This window comes from Lampris incognitus, chromosome 19 (assembly GCF_029633865.1).
Source record: "Lampris incognitus isolate fLamInc1 chromosome 19, fLamInc1.hap2, whole genome shotgun sequence".
In the NCBI taxonomy this organism is placed as follows: Eukaryota; Metazoa; Chordata; class Actinopteri; order Lampriformes; family Lampridae; genus Lampris; species Lampris incognitus.
Window position 1 is genome coordinate 19004735 of NC_079229.1, and position 21366 is coordinate 19026100.

Below are 21366 nucleotides of genomic sequence, written 5' to 3' on the forward strand. Positions count from 1 at the left end.
TGAGTCCTGACATCGCCATCTCGACAATATGTGGTTAACATATTTGATGTTTGAAATAGATTGGGTTTATCTTTATGTGTGTGTAGTCAGGACATCATGAACTACGTGATGGTTCAAGTTCCTGCACCGCACCCCAACCAGCCTCGGCCTCGATTCTCTCTCTACCTGTCATCCCAGCTGCAGTATGGTGTTGTCATTGTCTACCACAGGCAATGTGGATTTGCACTACGTGAGTGAAATGGGAAAAGCAGGACAGCAGCAAATTCAAAAATGTAGTCTTCGGGTGGGGACGGGGGCCCAGTATGAATGAAGGGTTAAGGAAAAATATGTGCATGTGGTGATGGTGCAGTTGATGCTCAAGAGTAATTAGAATAAATCAGAACAGCAATGTCTTCCTGCGTATGCATGGTCATTTGGACACTACAAGTACCAGGATCACTGTTTCCCTTTTCAGTAATGAGTTTAACAGTCTTTACCAGAAAACTGCCTATTCAGACAGATTATTTTCATTTCTTAGCAAGGGGATGTCTTCAGGTGTAGCCAAGGTCCACTGGTCCTTCTCTCAGTTGACTCTGAAGCACATACATGTTAAGACAGAGACTGGCGAGGCACTGGTTTTCCTCTGTCTGGCTCTCTGCCCCCTGAGTGATACCCACACACACAGACAGTAACACAAACCCATACAAATCTCTTATAATTTTAAGTTACTTTTCAATAAAAAGAGGGCTTCATATCATACCCCCCCCCAAATTTCCTCATTATTAACTGCTGTCTCTCTACAGGCCATAAGGGCCTTCCCAGAGCTGGCTCAAATGGAATATGAAACTGCTGTTTGTTTATCTGACAGTATAACCCAGCTGGCAAATCATGTCTGGCAGCTACGAAATGTAAAAATAATCCTAGGAATTGTGTTTTGGGGAGAAAGCAAGTGCCATGAATAATTAGTAAACCCAAGCTGCTGCTGCCCTATTTGGGCCACTGCTACATGAACCAGGATGTTGTTACAAATCCACGTCCTGTATTGTGTTTGCACGGGAGGGACAAATTGTGCTCCTGGAACCTATTTAGAAGTCAGGATACCGCTGATGCGGCCACTTACCATGAAATGCATCTCGATTGTATTTGATGTATTAGGGCATAGCTCATGCTGACACTGACCCTGCAGCCTAGAGAGTCACAGTCATCGCTGTCTGGGTCTGAAACCGAATGCTGCGTGGAAACCCATGGGAGAATCGATTTTTAGAATATAAACTCACAGACCCGGCTTAGTATTCTTCCAAACAGGTCACAGATATAGGGTGATAATCTTCAAATTTCACAAGCATGTACAGGGGAGTGCACACCACTGTTTACCCCCTCTTGTTCAAAAATACTTGAAAATTTTGTTTTTTTGAATGGCATTTGCCTTTATCCCAGATTCTCATCTGGGTGGGGGGGACTTGGAAGTACTAATGTCACCCTTAAGATGAGTTTTCATTAGGATCAATTTAAGATTAAGCACAAATTGAAATTGTCTATTGCAATATCCATCGAATAAAAAAGACGAGATGTCTCGTTTCCCCTCAGATAACAACATCCTGTGTAGAGGAAGGGTGCGGTCATATGGTCAGTTTCATGGCGCTCAGTCGTTTCATGTTACCTGACACCATAGATGGTGTCTCTGTTACTCTGTTTCCCTGTTTTTGTTCCAGAGAAAACAACATAATTATTATTACATGTGTGTGAGAGGAAGTGAGTAAGGGATTGGTGGTGTGATAACCAGATTTTAGCCTGCTGTTTTCTGTTCTCAGAGGACGCCAAACAGATGATTGAACGCCTGGTGCGCACTGAGAGACGTATACACATAAACATGGCTGAGCCTGACAGGTCTCCACACGCACATACACACACACACACACACACACACACACACACACACACACACACACACACACACACACACACACACACACACACAGTGGAACATAGTCTGCCATACAATATCGAGTACTTGATGTTATTTTGATGTTGTATGATGTTGAAAGACCCGAAACACCCGAGGACCTCGGGAAACATCACTGATGATGTGTCCCAGTACATCATAGGATGTATCTTCGAATCATTTATATTAGCTTTTATTTTATAAATGAAACAAACCACACACATTAGAAGAGTATGCTGGGAAGCATATAGATTTAGGGATTAGGTTAGAATGCAGAATGCATTTTGGACGTCCAGGTAGCGCAGCGGTCTATTCCGTTGCCTACCAACACAGGGGTCGCCGGTTCGAATCCCCGTGTTACCTCCAGCTTGGTCGGGCGTCCCTACTGACACAATTGGCTGTGTCTGCGGGTGGGAACCAGATGTGGGCATATGTCCTGGTCACTGCACCAGCACCTCCTCTGGTCGGTAGGGGTGCCTGTTTAGGGGGAGGGGGGATCTAGGGGGAATAGTGTGATCCTCCCACGCGCTACGTCCCCCTGGTTAAACGCCTCACTATCAGGTGAAAAGAAGCGGCTGGCGACACTACATGTATAGGGGGAGACATGTGGTAGTCTGCAGCCCTCCCCGGATCAGTAGAGGGGGTGGAGCAATGACCAGGACGGCTCGGAAGAGTGGGGTAATTGGCTGGGTACAATTGGGGAGAAAAAGGGGGAAACAAATCAAAAAAGAAGTAGGCTGCATTTTGAGTTTTTCATTGAAGTTAGTGGAATATATACACCAGCAGCCATACCAATATGTACCCTGGCTCTGCCAAATAATGGAAGCTAAGCAGGTATGGGTTTGGCTAGTACTTGGATGAGAGACCTCCCGGGATACTTGAGTTACTGTTGGAGGTGGTGTTGGTAGGCCAGTAGGGGGCAGTCTTCTCTCTGGTCCAAATAAAAACAACAACAAAAAAATCGCAATGCCCCAAAGTGCAGTGACGGGGACACTGTGCTGCAGGAGATGCCGTCCTTCAGATGAGACGTTAAATCGAGGTCCTGACTCACTGTGGTCATTAAAGATCCCATGGCACTTATCGCAAAGAGTAAGGGGTCACCCAGTGTCCTGACAAAATTCCCAACGTGTCTCTCTCCATCTGGCCACCTAATCATCCCCCTGTATAATTAGCTCAATGATTCTTCCCTGTCCGCCGCAAGCTGATGTGTAGTGAGCGTTTTGGTGCAAAATGGCTGCCGTGCTGCACATTGGTGGTGGTGTTGGTGGTGGTTGAGGTGAGTCCCCCCCCCTCACTGTGTAGTGCTTTGGGTGTCTAGATAAAGCACTATATAAATGTAATCCAATCCATTATATATCTTTTACAGTGAAAAATTAATGCAAATAAATGTTAACTTCAAAAAAATGTCCCAGACCCGCTGAAAAACTGACCTGAGGAAATTAATGATACACCACAGCTGGTGAAGTGGAGCAGTTAGGGGTTACTTGCATTGTTTAAAGGCTCAAGCAATGCACGTAACCTCTAACTGCGCCAATGGGGCTGCCCAATCGACAACAATGCATAAACGTGGTAGCTAGCAGCTCCCGGTTATGAATGTACAGTAATGTGTACAGTAATTTGCCTGAGAGCTAAAAAATGAGCAGGGCAATAGTATTTGTATCCTTCCCTCCCCATCTCCTTACCTGGCAGGAAGACTATAGATGTACCTGACTACTTGTTTCTGATGGAGGCAACTGAGGGAGCTCAGGACCCCTTCTTTGGTCTGATGGAACACGACCAACTGCTAAGCCCTTACAAAATATACCTGGTAAACCAACACACACCAATGCAGCCATAAACTTGTCACTAAAAATACCTCAGGCAAAAACTACACAACAAATACCACCTTATACCCGCTGATTAAAAACAACTCTATATGTATCAAATGTAACTGCTCTCAAACTGTTATACCCCCTTAATACATTCTCCTTGCTTATTTATAACCTTATATACACCGTTGACCAAACATAGCTCTGTAAATAAGAGCAGCGAGGAACCAGTTGAAGGAATGTGGAAACTGATGTGGACTAGAAGACTCACAATTCCTTCTTCTGTCAGAAGAGACTCCCAGGCCCTGTAATGCCACTGGTACATTAGGCTCAGGTACCCAAACATACTCTATGTTGACAGTATGCTGTCAGTGTGTATTTTCAATATCACAGAAAGTTGAATCAGTTCCTCATGGACGTGTTTATCGAGAGAAATGTTTCATCACTCATCTAAGTGACCTCTTCAGTCTCAACTGACTGCAGGTATCCCCACCTTTATAAACAACACAGTGGCATTACAACCGAAACTAACGATTGGTTTCATATGCAAATTACCATGACCAATGTATACTATCCACGGAGGATCACAGAAAGGTGAATCAGTTCATCTGGACACAACTTTTAGTGGATGAAACATTTCATCACTCATCCAAGCAACTTCGTCAATCTCATCTTACAATGTAAGATGAAGATGATTGTAAGATGAAGATGATCGTAAGATGGCGACAGTTGAGACTGACGAAGTCACTTGGATGAGTGATGAAATGTTTCTCCCACTATCGCTGTGTCCAGATGAACTGATTCACCTTTCTGTGATTTCCTTACCTGGATTATTGAGCATACATCAAGATATATTCACAGAGGATTGGGGAATAGTCGCAATCACAGCATTGTAAGATGGCGATAGATGTACTCTTAGCCCCCCCCTCGGTTCAGGGATAGTCGTTCCCTCTTCACATATAGATGGCCTCTTTGGCTCCCCATTCAAACCAGTGTTCCCCCCTATCAAGGATGTGCACATCCTTATCCTTGAAAGAGTGGCCACTGGCCTGTAGATGGGTGTTTTCAGGTATTTTCAATAAATCCACATACCTCCAAATTTCTAACATTGATTCGTTAGAATAAATATTTGTAGGGTAGTCCCAGTCAGGTTACCTATGGAAACAACAAATATACCAAACAGAGCTGGGACAAATACTATTTGGTAATAATTCTTGGCATTTGTTTTCATTTGCTTGGCCTAAGTGGGTTTGGTTTACTACATACAAGGGCATACTGTTAACGCAATTATTTTTGTCACCTCGGTATGCTTTTCTAATTTTTATCATACCTGAAACTATCCGAATACCTGTGAACCCATACCAACCTGTTGTTGCAAGCATGCTAAAACAACTGCTAAAAAATTATTTGCAAATTTGACCTAGGTTTTGTACGCACTTTATCTATCATCCCTCAGACAACCTCCAATACACCCCCATTTTTTCTTTAAAATGCAAACTTGTCATTTTGTAGTAAAGACCCATATACACCACTTTTTGTAAACCTCAGGAGAGCCCACTGCTGGACTTCAGCCTCCCTACCGTTTTACTCCTCTACGAGTCTTACTTCCATGAGTACATGGAGTAATAAAGAGCAATAAAGGAAAATAGTTATTCTCGTCAAGTCTAGCACAAGCCATCAGCATTTTAGATAAAGATCGAACACAAATATACCTATATCACATTGCTCACGTTCCTGGTATAATAGGTCTGTATGTATAAGTATAGGTCCTTCAGTTTAAGACACAGTTTATTATTGCATATTCACTACCCCCCAGCTGCCCTTCTTCTCAGATACAAATCACAACAGACAGCTCCTGCACACCCTGGGCAGAGTAAATCTAGCAGAAAACGCTGAACTTTACCCTCTTGTCGAGTGGTAATACTGAACATGTTTTGCATAATAAATGATGACTGTTTTGAAATCTTTGAATGTCGATAGCAACTGTTTACTGCACTTAGAAAACAGCCTTTCGGCCGTCCACACACAAATGCAGTTGGTCACACACAAAATAACATTCATGTGAGCGATGACTACCATTTAGATAATATCTAAATAATATCATAGTGCATTCTTGTCAATGTGCATTCTTATTTAGATATTATAATATCTAAATAAGAATGCACATTGGTCAACATAAGGCATCTCTTGGGTTTTCAGGTAGGTGTTTAATGTGGCAAAAATCAACAAAAAGCAACTTAAATGTCTCCCACCTTCATCTTTCTAATAGAAAAAATAGATAGACTTTTAAGCATTTTGTCTTACAACTCCAGACTAGTTTGGCTCTGGTAGGGAAAAATAGTTTTGATGGATCCTGTTTCTTATGGAATCGGTTGTGCCTTAAATAAATCATCATCATCATCAAATGTCTTTTGTTTCAGACAACAGGCAACACCTACATACACCAATTAGCCAAAACATTAAGACCACCTGTCTAATATTGTGTAGGTCCCCCTTGTGCCACCAAAACAGCGCTGACCTGTAAGGGCATGGACTCCACAAGACCTCTGAAGGTGTCCTCTGGTATCTGGCACCAAGATGTTAGCAGCAGATCCTTTAAGTCCTGTAAGTTGCGAGGTGGGGCCTCCATGGATCAGACTTGTTTTTCCAGCACACCCCACAGCTCGATCGGATTTAGATCTGGGGAACTTGGAGGCCAAGGCAACACCTTTAACTCTTTGCCATGTTCCTCAAACCATTCCTGAACAATGTGTGCAGTGTGGCAGGGAGCATTATCCTGCTGAAAGAGGCCACTGCCATCAGGGAATACTGTTGCCATGGAGGGGTGTGAGTGTACCTGGTCTGTAACGATGTTTAGGTAGCTGGCACGTGTCAAAGTAACATCCACATGAATGCCAGGACCCAAGGTTTCCCAGCAGAACATCGCCTAGAGCATCACACTGCCTCTGCCGGCTTATCTTCTTCCCATAGTGCAGCCTAGTGCCATCTATTCCCCAGGTAAATGATGCACACGCACCTGGATGTCCACATGATGTAAAAGAAAATGTGATTAATCAGACCAGGCTACCTTCTTCCATTACTCCATGGTCCAGTTCTGATGCTCACGTGCCCATTGTAGGAACTTTCGACAGTGGACGGGGATCATCATGGGCACTCTGACCGATCTGCGGTTGCGCAGCCCAATATGCAGCAAGCTGCAATGCATTGTGTGTTCTGACACCTGTCTATCATAGCCAGCAGCAACTGTTTCAACAATTTGAGCTACAGTAGCTCTTCTGTGGGACTGGACCAGATGGGCTAGCCTTCGCTCCCCACATACATCAGTGAGCCTTGGGCACCCATGACCCTGTCACCGGTTCACCGGTTGTCCTTCCTTAGACCATTTTTAGAGTTACTGACCACTGCATACCGGGAACACCCCACAAGACGTGTCATTATGGAGATGCTCTGACCCAGTCATCTAGCCATCACAATTTGGCCCTTGTCAAAGTTGCTCAGATCCTAACACTTGCCCATTTTTCCTACTTCCAGCACTTCAACTTCAAGAACTGACTGTTCGCTTGCTGCCTAATATATCCCACCCCTTGACAGATGCCATTGTAATGAAATAATCAATCACTTACCTGTCAGTGGTTTTAATGTCTTGGCTGATCGGTGTACGCTCCCAGCATAAACCTAACACCTATTCATTGACGTTTGCTCCTAGCCAGTATTTCTGATGGAAGAAGTGGTTTCACAGCACTCCCTGGTGACCAGTCATCGCAACACCTCTGAGAAAGGGGGTGAGGCTGATGTTTCTTTCAAACTGAGTGCTTAATACGTTTGGTTATAATGTTATGATGAATATTTCAACCTCAAATTGCTTAAGAAAGATTGATTAAATGCTTAAGATGTATTTTTCTTTCTAAATAGTAGTAGCTGTTGTAGCTCATCATCTAATCTGACCAGTCAAACTCCTGGACAGTGTTATATCCTTTCATTAAAAGTTGGTTCAATTCATGATTCATCAAGTTGACTTTGTGTTTGTTTAGGTTGCAAAGAAAACTTTTTTTTAGAATTCAGATAGTTTGCATTAAGGGATTGTCATTTCCAATCTAAAGAAAATCAAAAGAAATGCACTATCATGAACAAATGAGTCACAGTTTCTGTTTGCATACTGAATTGGAAGGTAGTCAACCGCAGTCTAGGCCCAGATCTAGTTCTCTTTAGTTTCTCTGGAGTTTGCACAGCACGTTACTCAAGGGATCCAAGGATCATTTGTTATCTGCCTTCTCGGGCTGAGCATTTTCTGTGTTTCTCTCAGTGCCGCCACGTAATGTTATATTTCTCCTGAGATATCAGAGCCCATCGTCCAGGTTAGTTAGGTTCAGATCATTCTAGTGCTAGAAATGTCTGAGACCCCTAACCCCTCATTGTGTGTGAAACTAGGTTTCAGGTCCCCTCTGGATGCCATCACCCTAAAAGAGAAGGAGCAGCTTGTCATCAACACTGCTGAGGTACACGAGTTCAAGAAACAGCCAAGGAGTCAGTTTGGTGTTGGATGTCCTGGCGGCTCAGTGGGCTGGGGTTAAAACTCTGTGCTGGGGATGTTTTGTGTTCGGGTCTGGCTGTGGATGTTTTCATGAGTCATATCACTCTCGTCTGCGACTTTTTGTTACTCCTCTTCAATGAGTACTATCCAGTACATTAGAAATGGCATTGACAGAAGCAGGAGGGATTTTGTCTTAGTCATGGAATCACTTTCAGCCTTCACATGTCAGGAATTATGTTAATCGAACAATGTGACAACTAAATGTTATCCATATCTTTTACAGGTCTTGGATATGGATAAGAAGTAACATTTTAGGGGTGTCAGGGTAGCATAGCGGTCTATTCCAATGTCTACAAACACGGGGATCGCTGGTTCGAATCCCCGTGTTACCTCCTGCTTGGTCGGGCATACCTACAGACACAATTGCCTGTGTCTGCGGGTGGGTGGGAAGCCGCATGTGGGTATGTGTCCTGGTCGATGTACTAGTGCCTCCTCTGGTTGGTCAGGGCACCTGTTCGGGGGGGACAGGGGGGAATAGCGTGATCCTCCCATGCGCTACGTCCCCCTGGCGACTCCACATGTATCAGAGGAGGCATGTGGTAGTCTGCAGCCCTCCCCGGATAGGCAGAGGGGGTGGAGCAGCGACGGGGACGGCTCAGAAGAGTGGGGTAGTTGGCCAAGTACAATTGGGGAGAAAAAGGGGAAAAATCCCCCGCCCCCCAAAAAAAGTAACACTCTAAATTTTAAAGTCAATTTCAGAGGTTTTAAAAATGTGGTTTACTGCTGCTCTGTTTACTTTGTTGTAGAGAATTCAGCACAGTAACAGTTTCCTGTATTCCCAAAAGTTTTAAGTTTTTATTTTGACTTAATTTCAGTTCACAAAATTAGTCTTGTGTTTCTTTTTAACTGGTATTCAACATGCATACACCTTGACCATAAAAACAAAACAAAACAAAAAAAGAGAAGGTTTTCTGGGTCCAGGTCTGGAGGTGCAGCCACATACTGTCATGTCCCCCTCTTTGTCCCTCAGACACTGATGCTTCTCCAAATGCATCATCTGCTGATGGGATCCATTTCAGCTTGATAGGATGTGACTTAACTAGAGTAGTCTGCCGTCACAACACGTATGTTGTATGTAGAAATCTCGTGATCGGGTAGCCTTGGTCAGTGCCTTTTCTTCTCCCATTTATATATTTGTCTTTTTTTCTCATGAGTGTTTAGTTTAACCATTTTCAATAAAAATGTATTTCTGTCATTCATGTGCAGACTAAATTCAGCACTTCATTTTTTATACTATTTCTTTCTCTCTCTCTCCTTCTCTCTCTCCCTCTCTCGCTCTCCCTCTCTCTCTCTCCCTCTCTCGCTCTCCCTCTCTCTCTCTCCCTCTCTCTCTCTCCTTCTCTCTCTCCCTCTCTCGCTCTCCCTCTCTCTCTCTCCCTCTCTTGCTCTCCCTCTCTCTCTCTCTCTCTCTCTCTCTCTCTCTCTCTCTCTCTCTCTCTCTCTCTCTCTCTCTCTCTCTCTCTCTCTCTCTCTCTCTCTCTCTGTTTCTCTCTCTCCCTCTCTCTCTCATTGCCACTTTGTCTTTCTGTCAGTGTTTTGAAGGAGCTGAGCTGCCTGAAGCCACAGATAAAGAGATTAACCTACTAATGGACGAACAGGAGGAGTTTCATAGAGGTGTGTGTGCCTCTTTCTCTTAGTGTGTGTGTAGCTGTCTTTTAAACATGATGCTGTGTGCGCATGTGTGTGTGTGTTTGTGTTGAACATGTAAGTCATCTCAGTATAGTTGGCGTTGAACATATTGACATCGTGTGTTAAATGTGTAGTCCTTTTACATTTTGTCCTGCACTTAGTATATCACCAAAACAAAGTGTATACTCCCCCTACTCCCTTTTGGGCATGGAACAAATAATCTGATGTATATGGAGATTTATTCGCTGAGTTTGATGTGTGGATTTGTTGATCACTTCAGATTATTGGCAATGGATTATCTGTGTTATATCCTGCTTGTTTACATGTGCGAAATAAATCATCACTCATCGCCAGACGAAACGCTGGTCATTTGACAAATGAAAAGGTTTCAGATTCCAATTGAGTGTCAGTTGAAAAGCCAAAAGATAAAAAAAAAAAAGAAATCCTGTTACTGTAAAAACTATGGTGAAATAAAAAACAGGAGTGCTCTGGCCACAGCCAGGAGACGCTTTGACCAGACTTTAATCAAACTGCCGGTCAATAACAGCAGTATTTATGCAGGTTGTATTGCTTTTTCACAAACCTCATTTCAGCCTTCAGCCATTCTGAGATGGTTTTCATTTTAAGACTAAAGTCATTCCAGTATTAGGTATTTTTGAAGGGCAATATTTTTTACATTTACTGAACGCACATGGGCCCCCTAAGTTTGGCAGAAACAGGTGTACTGTCTCACAGCTAACAAAAAGCATTTGAGGAGGTTGAACTTCGAGCTCTCATTATGGAAGAAAGACAGAATTGGGTTAATTAATCAAGAATGTGTGTTCGAGGGCGTCCGGGGTAGCGTGGTGGCCTATTCCGTTGCCTACCAACACGGGGACCGCTGGTTCAAATCCCCGCGTTACCTCCTGTTTGGTCGGGCATCCCTACAGACGCAATTGGCCATGTCTGCGGGTGGGAAGCCAGATGTGGGTATGTGTTCTGGTCGCTGCACTAGTGCCTCCTCTGGTTAGTCGGGGTGCCTGTTCGGGGGGCAGGGGGAACTGGGGGGAACAGCGTGATCCTCCCACGTGCTACGTCCCCCTGGCGAAACTCCTCACTGTCAGGTGAAAAGAAGCAGCTGGCGACTCCACATGTATCGGAGGAGGCATGTGGTAGTCTGCAGCCCTCCCCGGATCGGCAGAGGGGGTGGAGCAGTGACTGGGATGGCTCAGAAGAGTGGGGTAATTGTCTGGATACAATTTGAGAGAAAATGGGAGGGGGGGAGAATGTGTGTTTAGCAGGGCGGAGGTCATTCCAGAAATTACTCATCTGTACATCGACGCAAAATAACAGCACTTCAACGATACAAGCAATTTGTCTACAAATTTGCCTATGAAAATTCATACAAAGCTTCTCAATTGTTTCTTGGCTTCACTTTATGTACTTGCTATGTTCATGTGTGTGAGTCACAGACATGGAGACAGAGAGACAAGCAGAAGAAGGTGAGAGGAGCAAGGAGTTCAGTGGAGCTATGACCTCTGTTGACGTGTAAGTAATGTGGAGAGACCTTACAGAAGAAATGAGTTGCACTCTGGCGTAGATGCACACTACTCAGGGCATGTGGAAGGTATACATACCTAGCTTGTTAACAATGCTATGAGTCAGTCTTTGTACCTCTTAGCTTGCTAGTTCTGTTCATTCATATAGTTTTTTGGCAGAAAATATGGCTAACAGCAAATGTCCATGACTTACATCACAACACATCATGGAATACCAATTGGTGAATGTTTAAGGTAAGTTCCATGAAATTCTTTAAACTGTGGTTTGGAAGGGAATCAACTAGATGGATAGTTGCAGGTTTTTTTTCCCATCCTAGCGATCAAAACACAGATCTTTCACCCAGCTCACTCGGCTGTGAGGGAACAAACATTCAGAGCAGTTTCAACTATATTTCTTTTTAATAAACCGTGAAACTACACTGGGAGTGTTTGCGTTTTTCTCCAGTTTGAAAGAGACAGTGCTGGGGCCGGACTTGGACGTTCTGTACCTATTTGACAAGGTGACACGTCAGCCCATGGAGGTTCCCCTCGCAGATGTTCCCATGGAGATGACCCCCCCGCAAGTTTCCATGCCTGTTCCACCCACAGAGGAAAAAGAGGGAGACTCAGAGAGAGACACTGAGAGCACCAGGAAGTTCCTATGGAGAGGTGCAAGTGCTGAAGCACCCTGTGAAATATAAATTTACATATTTTTTATCTTTAGTGTAAAATATATATTATTGAAGAACTCCCTCTGTCCTTCACTCTCTCCCCCAAGGAGGATGGTTGTCTTACCAAAAAGCGTAGAAAAGGTCGCAGCCATCAGCTGGTCTTTGCAGATCCCCAAGTTCAGATCTCTGACCGGGCCATGAAAAAGCAGATTGGAGAGCCACTGAGTGATACATTGACCCTGGTATGAAAACTCACACTCTCTCTCACTTTCTGTCTATCGGGCTCTGTCTCTGAGAAAACATACTCTTCCTCACATAAAAGACACTCACTATCACTCATTCACACAGACACACACACACACAAACGGGGGCATATAAACCACATAACGATGAACACTCGCGGACGCACAAATGTACATAGAAACATGCACAATATCCCCTGGACACAACTATGCATGCACGCACACCCTCACCCATTCAATTTAATGGGGTTCATAGAGACTGACTGAATGATTGGTTTTTCATCCAGCCACTGCACCTCTGTAATCAGTCTTGCCATCAAAGCCTCTATTCACTAGAGCTTTTGTTCATTAAATTCTCTCTATAAGTTCATTTCCACCATTCAGAGCCCACTAGTACAGCGCCAAATTATTTCATCTCCGTCCATTCTTTCCTGTTTCCTTCTTTATATATTTTTCACGGCTCCCCACTCTTTTCACTCTGTTTGGATGGATAAAGCAGAAGTCCCACTTTCTTTCTTTTTTTTTTTTTAAGATGTTGCATCTTAAACACCAGGATGTTGCATCCTCCACCTAACTCTTTGCTCTCATTGTCAGTCTGAGGTGTTGGAGGTCCTCGCCACAACCAGGCTCGCCCCTCCTGCTCAGCTCCTCACCAGCCCCTCTCGCTGTAGGTATACATTACTGCACTTCACCTCAAGCATTTTAAATGCATGCATTTCTTTGTATTCCAGGATTACATGCAGGGTTTGCTATGATTATAGAAGATCTGGAAAATCCCTGACATCTTAGATTCATGTTTTCCTTTGTCTGGAAGAAATGTAGGACAAGTGATACTTGTAAGTTTGCCCATTTGTCCATAAAAGCACACTTTCCATTATCCCCCTCCCAATAGATATATTAATTCAAAAACAGTGGGACATTGAAACACATTGAAGAACTTTTTTCAACAACATTTACTCAGACTTGGAACATTTGTAATAGAATTGGAATAAGATCAGGCAATTAAATTCGCCAAGACTCGTAGGAAGCGAATATATAAGATGAGATGCCATAGATCATTTTTTAAAACCCATATATCAGAATCTCTTCTGGCAGCACAGTGGCACAGTGGTTAGCGTGGATGCCTCACAGCAAGAAGGTCCTGGGTTTGAGCCCTGGGGTTGTCCAACCTTGGGGGATGTCCCGAGTCGTCCTCTGTGTGGTGTTTGCATGTTCTCCCTGTCACTGCATGGGTTTCCTCCGGGTGCTCCGGTTTCACATGTACTGTAGGTCAGGTGAATCGGCCATACTAAATTTTCCCTAGGTGTGAATGTGTGTGTGTGTGTGTGTGTGTGTGTGTGTGTGTGTGTGTGTGTGTGTGTGTGTGTGTGTGTGTGTGTGTGTGTGTGTGTAAGCCCTGTGATGGACTGGCAGCCTGTCCAAGGTCTTTCCCCACCCGCCCAATGACTGCTGGGATAGGCTCCAGCATCCCCGCAACCCTGAGTAGGATAAGCGGTTTGGATAATGAATAGATGAATATCAGAATCCAGTGCTCCAGACTGTCAAGCTGTATTGGCTTTTCACAAGATCTTTTAATTACTGGCTCCGGCGAGGAAAAAAGAAATATTGACAAAACCATCGTTGAGACAATCCTTCTATCTTTTGATCCTTTGCAGGCTTCCTCCATCCACACCTCAAGTCGCTATGGAAACAATGCGTCCAGCTCAACGTTCATCCTTGCCCTGGGGGAAAAACGAGTCAGGAGGAAGATGAGCAGGACAGAGAAACCCTCCGGAAAGAGAGGAAGAGAGGAGACACCAGCATGAGCGATGTGGGTGTTTATCTTTGTGCTTTAAGTATGTGTGTGCGATTGTCTAATAGTTACTGATTCTGTTGGCCTAAATATACAATTAAACAGTATGACACCTCATAAATTCAATTTTAAATTCTTGACAGCTCTTCTCTTGGGACCATTTAGTAAGTCAAACACCACCGATCGATCGATTAGGTCTATTAAGTATTTATTCATTTTCAAAGAGAATAAAATTTAATAACGGCACAAAATACATTCATCCATCCATCCATTATCCAAACCGCTTATCCTGGTCAGGGTCGCGGGGATCCTGGAGCCTATCTCAGCAGTCATTTGGCGGCAGGCAGGGAGACACCCTAGACAGGCCGCCAGTCCATCACCGGGCTGACACACACACATTCACACCTAGGGACAATTTAGTACGGCCGATTCACCTGACCTACACTACCGTTCAAAAGTTTGGGATCACCCAAACAATTTTGTGTTTTCCATGAAAAGTCACACTTATTCAACACCATATGTTGTGAAATGAATAGAAAATAGAGTCAAGACATTGACAAGGTTAGAAATAATGATTTGTATTTGAAATAAGATTTTTTTTACATCAAACTTTGCTTTCGTCAAAGAATCCTCCATTTGCAGCAATTACAGCATTGCAGACCTTTGGCATTCTAGCTGTTAATTTGTTGAGGTAATCTGGAGAAATTGCACCCCACGCTTCCAGAAGCAGCTCCCACAAGTTGGATTGGTTGGATGGGCACTTCTTTGAGCAGATTGAGTTTCTGGAGCATCACATTTGTGGGGTCAATTAAACGCTCAAAATGGCCAGAAAAAGAGAACTTTCATCTGAAACTCGACAGTCTATTCTTGTTCTTAGAAATGAAGGCTATTCCATGCGAGAAATTGCTAAGAAATTGAAGATTTCCTACACCGGTGTGTACTACTCCCTTCAGAGGACAGCACAAACAGGCTCTAACCAGAGTAGAAAAAGAAGTGGGAGGCCGCGTTGCACAACTGAGCAAGAAGATAAGTACATTAGAGTCTCTAGTTTGAGAAACAGACGCCTCACAGGTCCCCAACTGGCATCTTCATTAAATAGTACCTGTTAGAGCCTGTTTGTGCTGTCCTCTGAAGGGAGTAGTACACACCGGTGTAGGAAATCTTCAATTTCTTAGCAATTTCTCGCATGGAATAGCCTTCATTTCTAAGAACAAGAGTTTCAGATGAAAGTTCTCTTTTTCTGGCCATTTTGAGCGTTTAATTGACCCCACAAATGTGATGCTCCAGAAACTCAATCTGCTCAAAGAAGTGCCCATCCAACCAATCCAACTTGTGGGAGCTGCTTCTGGAAGCGTGGGGTGCAATTTCTCCAGATTACCTCAACAAATTAACAGCTAGAATGCCAAAGGTCTGCAATGCTGTAATTGCTGCAAATGGAGGATTCTTTGACGAAAGCAAAGTTTGATGTAAAAAAAATCTTATTTCAAATACAAATCATTATTTCTAACCTTGTCAATGTCTTGACTCTATTTTCTATTCATTTCACAACATATGGTGGTGAATAAGTGTGACTTTTCATGGAAAACACAAAATTGTTTGGGTGATCCCAAACTTTTGAACGGTAGTGTACATGTCTTTGGACAAAATACACAGAAAAAAAGACATAGTTGAGAGTTAAGGCAAAATCGGCATACAAATATACAATTACCTATCAAGGTGAGATGCAAGACTCAGACCTTTCATATTAAAGCAGATATGGTCCCAGACCATCTGGGTATTGTTCTTCCAGTTGCGTGAAATAAGACTCTGCTTTAGTAGCATCTTGTGGAACAAGTGTTTTGTCTCCCAAAAGGCATAACTGTGTAGATTCTGGTACAGGTTGCCCCAACCGCTTGTGACGTTCTCCCAACACCTTTCTCCAAGAAGCAAGTACCATTCCCACATGACATGTTAAATGTACCAGATGCCTCCTTGCATTTCCTGTTCTGCATCAGACCCATTTTGTGTCGTTTGAGTACAGTGAAATGTGTATAATGTATCCACATGTATGAGTGTTAGGAATTTCACTTATACTGAATTCCTTTCACTGATAGTGAAATCTATGTACCATTCTGTAATCAATGAATTTACTTATTGCATGCCTTATACCTAGTGAACACTGAAATTAACATCCTGCCAAGGGTCCTCATCAATGTCATTGCTCAAATCTCTTTGCCATATTGATCTAAGTTTCTTGCTTTTCCTCCTTTCATCCTTAACTGGTTGAATCCATGGGAGGCACGGTGGTGCAGTGGTTCGCGCGGTCACCTCACAGCAAGAAGGCTCTGGGTTCGAACCCCGGGGAAGTCCAAACTTGGGGGTCGTCCCGGGTTGACCGCTGGGTGGAGTTTGCATGTTCTCCCCGTGTCTGCGTAGGTTTCCTCTGGGTGCTCCGGTTTCCTCCCACAGTCCAAAGACATGTAGGATGTGGTCAGGTGAATCAGCATTACTAAATTGTCCCTAGGTATGAATGAATGTGTGTGTGTGTGTGTGTGTGCGTGTATGTCGGTCCTGTGTGATGGCCTAGCAGCCTGTCCAGGGTGCCCCTGCTGCCAGCATCCCATATATATATATATGTGTGTGTGTGTGTGTGTGTGTGTGTGTGTGTGTGTGTGTGTGTGTGTGTATATATATAAAATGTTAAGGCTGAGCCAGGGGGCAGATTGCCCCAGTTGGTCCCCCTTGTCTGGGGTGTCGAAACCCAAGAGGGAACGGTGCAGCACTGCCTATGTGCCTCTATCCACAACATGGAGATATTCCTTACAGACACGCCCTCTCTCTCTCTCTCTCTTTCTCTCTCTCTCGCTCTCCTTCTCTCTGTTTTGTAACCTCTGTTTCTTTTTCTGCCTCGGTCTCAGATTGCAAGGGATTTTATCGAGCCAGGGCTGAATCCCACAGAAGGCTCATGTATGCTATTCTTTACTATTTTCTACAATATATGTTGTTCTATGAGGAGTATTATTCTACTCTTTCTGTAGGACTGTAGTACTACTATAGCTTTGTGGCTCTTTTTTTATTGGTAATACATAGGAGCTACTTTAGATGTATACTTTACTATTTTTGTTTTGTGTTCATATACCATTTGAATTATGGTAAAGTATCAAGGTTACCAATGGTGTGTGTGTGTGTGTGTGTGTGTGTGTGTATATGTGTCTACACACATGTATGTAAACAGCTGCATCAGATGTGGTCCTGGATGTATCCAAAGACGATAAATCCCTAAGTGACCCGATCACTCCTGCTAGTAGATGGTAAGTCATAGACAGACAGAAAGGTGTGTGTGTGTGTGTGCGTGTGTGCGTGTGCGTGCGTACATGTGCATGCATGTGTGTAACAGCCACTCTGACTGTGAGCCAGGTGCTCCTAATACTCAATTTGACGTATGGCACTATGACATACATACATACATACATACATACATACATACATACATACATACATACATACATACATACATACACACACACACACACACACACATACACACATACATACAAAATATATAATATGCTGTATGTATGTATGTATGTATGTATGTATGTATGTATGTATGTATGTATGTATGTATGTGTGTGTGTGTGTATGTATGTGTGCACGTATGTATGTATGTATGTGTGTGTGTGTGCGTGTGTGTGTGTATGTATGTATGTATGTATGTATGTGTGTGTGTGTGTGTGTGTGTGTGTGTGTGTGTGTGTGTGTGTGTGTGTGCGTGTGTATATGGCCAGGTTGCATATTCTTGTATAATTGTTTTTGTGTATACTGGTGCAAGAATGCATGTGTTCAGTCTTTTAGATCTATGTGTGCGTGTTAATTTCCGTGTGTGTGTGTGTGTGTGTGTGTGTTCACGTGTATAGGTCTCCCCAGGAGGAACCCCGGATGCCAATGGAGCCCATAATGGAAGAATACGTTGAGTTGCCTGAAGTCCAAACTGAATTTCAGAATATGGGCATACCAGCAAACCACCTGCTTAGGTACTGTGCACATTAATGTGTACACACACACAACAGAGAGCAAAATTACTAGAGAGAATTAGGAACATAGTGTTATTTCACTTCATTACTTGCGTACATGAAATGAAACAAACTATCGTTTCCCCCAGCCCACAGCAATGCAACACAAAGACAAAAACACATCTCCAAAAACAACAAGAACACATATATCCAAACTAAGAATGCATAGTATGTCCAAACTAAGAACATGTAGTATACCCAAACTAAGAACACAGATATCCAAACTAGAACACATATATCCAAACTAAGAATACATAGTATACCCAAACTAAGAACACAGATATCCAAACTAGAACACAGATATCCAAACTAAGAATACATAGTATACCCAAACTAAGAACACAGATATCCAAACGAAACACATATCCAAACTAAGCAACAAAAAGAAAATCACCATCCAAGAGAACGAACGCCAGCCAGGATGACTGTTGGAACTGCAGGTCCGCATGGGCTAGCAGTTAACTTAGCCTGCCTCACTTCCGCGTCCTGTCAGACCGCCCTCAGTGTTTTCTCTTTGGCACAGCTCCAGGCAGGGCCGTGGTCCTTGGGCCCTCTGGGCGCAGCAGACCAGGCTCCCCCGGCTGATCCAACACCAGCATCCCCAACCAGACCTCCACACAACGACACCACAAACAGTCAATGCTAGGTGAGGCTGCCGCCAGACCGCCCTCAGTGTTATTGGAACTGCCAGTCTGCATGGGCTAGCAGTTAGCTTAGCCTGCCCCACTTCCGCGTCCTGTCAGACCATCCTCAGTGTTTCTTCTTCGGGCGCAGCTCCAGGCAAAGCCATGGTGCCTGGGCCCACAAGACGCAGGAGACAAAGCTCTCCCAGCTGATCCAGCACCAGCTCTCCCAGCCATCAAACGAAGACAAATTTAGACACAGATGTGGATAAAGACACTGCATGGACGATACTGGGTGAGGCCGCCGCAAACGTAAGCTTACACCTCCATCTTCCCACACCAGTATGAGGCGGCTGCAAACATGAGTTCGCGCCACCATCTTCCCACACTGGAAGCGGAAAAAACAGACTACAGGGACAATACAGCTTTGGGTGTCTAGATAAAGCACTATATAAATTTAATCCATTATTATTATTATTATTATTATTATTATTACTATTTATTACAGAGCAGTCACATTCAACACACACAAAGTGGAGTGTCCATAATATAAGACTTTTGCCCTACAATGCTGCACCACTCAAAGGGCCTCGATTGTAGTTAAAAAAAAAAAGATAATGAAATTGTGCTTTTCCACAAAACAAAAAGGGACCAAAAACAGTGCAATCCTTTCCATGCATACTTAAGATATGTTTATTGCAACACCACAGTCTCCTCTCTGTATACACATGCCCATGTGGGATATGGATTGACTGAGGATTAAAATGCAGATTGACGCCACATCATATAGCTGTCTTTTCAATTTACACACTGCATGAAAGGACTAACTGTGGCATTTATCAGCATGTCTAAATAGTATTTTATCATGTTGCTATTCAGGGCTGGAAATACACAGCGTGCTTCAAATCCCACAGGTTGACGCACATGTTAAGATTTTTGAGTCTGCTTTGAAATCTAAAGCCAGAAGTCAAAGCAGTGAGTCTGAAGGATAACAGTGGACAGGAATTCTCATTATCTCTCCCCGTCTTCTCCAGTCTGGTCTCCTCTCGCCTCCAAAGATTTGGGGAAGTGACCTTCGATTCTTTGCTTCCTCTAGAGGCCGACCGCATCACTGCAGCTAACACCCTCGCCAAGCTGTTAGGTAAAAATAATAAAAAATCTACTTTTATAATGAAAGTTGATAGAGTTTATCTCTGTTTGTCCCCTAAAATCCTCATCCTTTGTACAGCCATTCGTGATCAAGCTCTTAAGAATTTAACAACATCAGTTCTCCTTTGTACAGTATTATTACCACGACCCATGGCACATGAGAATAAGATGAAGAGAAATAACAGGGTTCCCCACACATCTTGGAAAACTTGAAAGATCATAGACTAGTTTTCCATCCATGGAAAACACCTGGAAAATAATAAGATTTATCAAATGTCCTGGAAATATTATTGAGGTCATGAAAATGTGGAGTTTGGTTATAAAATCGTATTTTTACCTGCTGTGGTTGCATATTTTCAGTGTAATTTTTAGCTGATGTGCATACTTTTATCCATATCAGTACTTGACGTTTGGGCGGTATTGTCCAGTGACCAGCTAAAAGTCTCACGGTCCATTTAGAGACTGCTGTGGTTTCCGCTGATAGTTAAAACTGAATAATATGACTTTCTGTGAGCAACGGCTGTCATGTATATCGGTGCAAGGATAATAGAAAATGCCCTTGAAAAGTCCTGAAAATTATTTCCCAAGCAGAGTGGGAACCCTGAAAGTGTGTGTGGTGGAGTGAAACAAAGACAGTTATTATAAAGACAGTGTATTATGGTGTTTAATAAAGGGTGTTTCTCGTACAGAGCTGGTGTCTGCCAGAGAGCTGGCTGTGCAACAGAACAAGCCCTACAAAACAATTACGATCACCTATGGACTAAGCAGCATGGCCACCTGAAAAGTGATACACACACACACACACACACACACACACACACACACATGCATGCATGCACAGCAAAACCCACAGATCACGTTAAACTTTGACCAATCAGCATAAACACCTGTGCAGTGAAAACACACACACACACATGCGCACACACATGCATGCACACACACACATGCATACACACACAGTTCATCACTCATTAATCCCTCAGCATGACTACCTTAAGACACAAATTCACACCAACAGATTCAAAATGGGTTTCGTTAAAGCCCTTTTGACAGTTAAAGTTCAGCCATTAACTGTAACTGTGACCAGGTTAATTAACGTCATGATGTTTGAAACTTGCATTTTTAAGGTTTTTTTTTTTAAATCTGTAAATGTATAAGGATAATTTATATATCCAATGTGAAATTATACTTTTTAGGGCATATTTTAGTGTCAAACTAAATGACGCATTTTAAATGCTTTTAATATTTTTTAACTTATTTATGATCTGTTTTCATGTCTGTTTCTGTAAATAGTTATTCAGAAATAACTAATTATTACTACACGCGCATTGCACAATGTGTTAAAGAGTTGTCTTTTTATACTTTTTGTAT

General features: G+C 43.2%; 1 protein-coding gene across 1 annotated transcript in view; it reads left to right on the forward strand.

Annotated features, from left to right (window-relative positions):
* Window positions 1–20776, forward strand: part of rec8b (REC8 meiotic recombination protein b) — a 22848-nt gene extending 2072 nt beyond the window's left edge. Inside the window, exons 3-16 of the mRNA XM_056299204.1 lie at window positions 87–229; window positions 1791–1866; window positions 3611–3728; window positions 7436–7511; window positions 8158–8230; window positions 9855–9934; window positions 11401–11476; window positions 11933–12137; window positions 12245–12379; window positions 12974–13046; window positions 17386–17461; window positions 18068–18184; window positions 19881–19987; window positions 20685–20776. Of these exons, the coding sequence (XP_056155179.1) occupies window positions 87–229; window positions 1791–1866; window positions 3611–3728; window positions 7436–7511; window positions 8158–8230; window positions 9855–9934; window positions 11401–11476; window positions 11933–12137; window positions 12245–12379; window positions 12974–13046; window positions 17386–17461; window positions 18068–18184; window positions 19881–19987; window positions 20685–20776 (1447 nt within the window). The remainder of the gene's footprint in view (window positions 1–86; window positions 230–1790; window positions 1867–3610; window positions 3729–7435; window positions 7512–8157; window positions 8231–9854; window positions 9935–11400; window positions 11477–11932; window positions 12138–12244; window positions 12380–12973; window positions 13047–17385; window positions 17462–18067; window positions 18185–19880; window positions 19988–20684) is intronic.
* The last annotated feature ends 590 nt before the right edge of the window (window positions 20777–21366 follow it).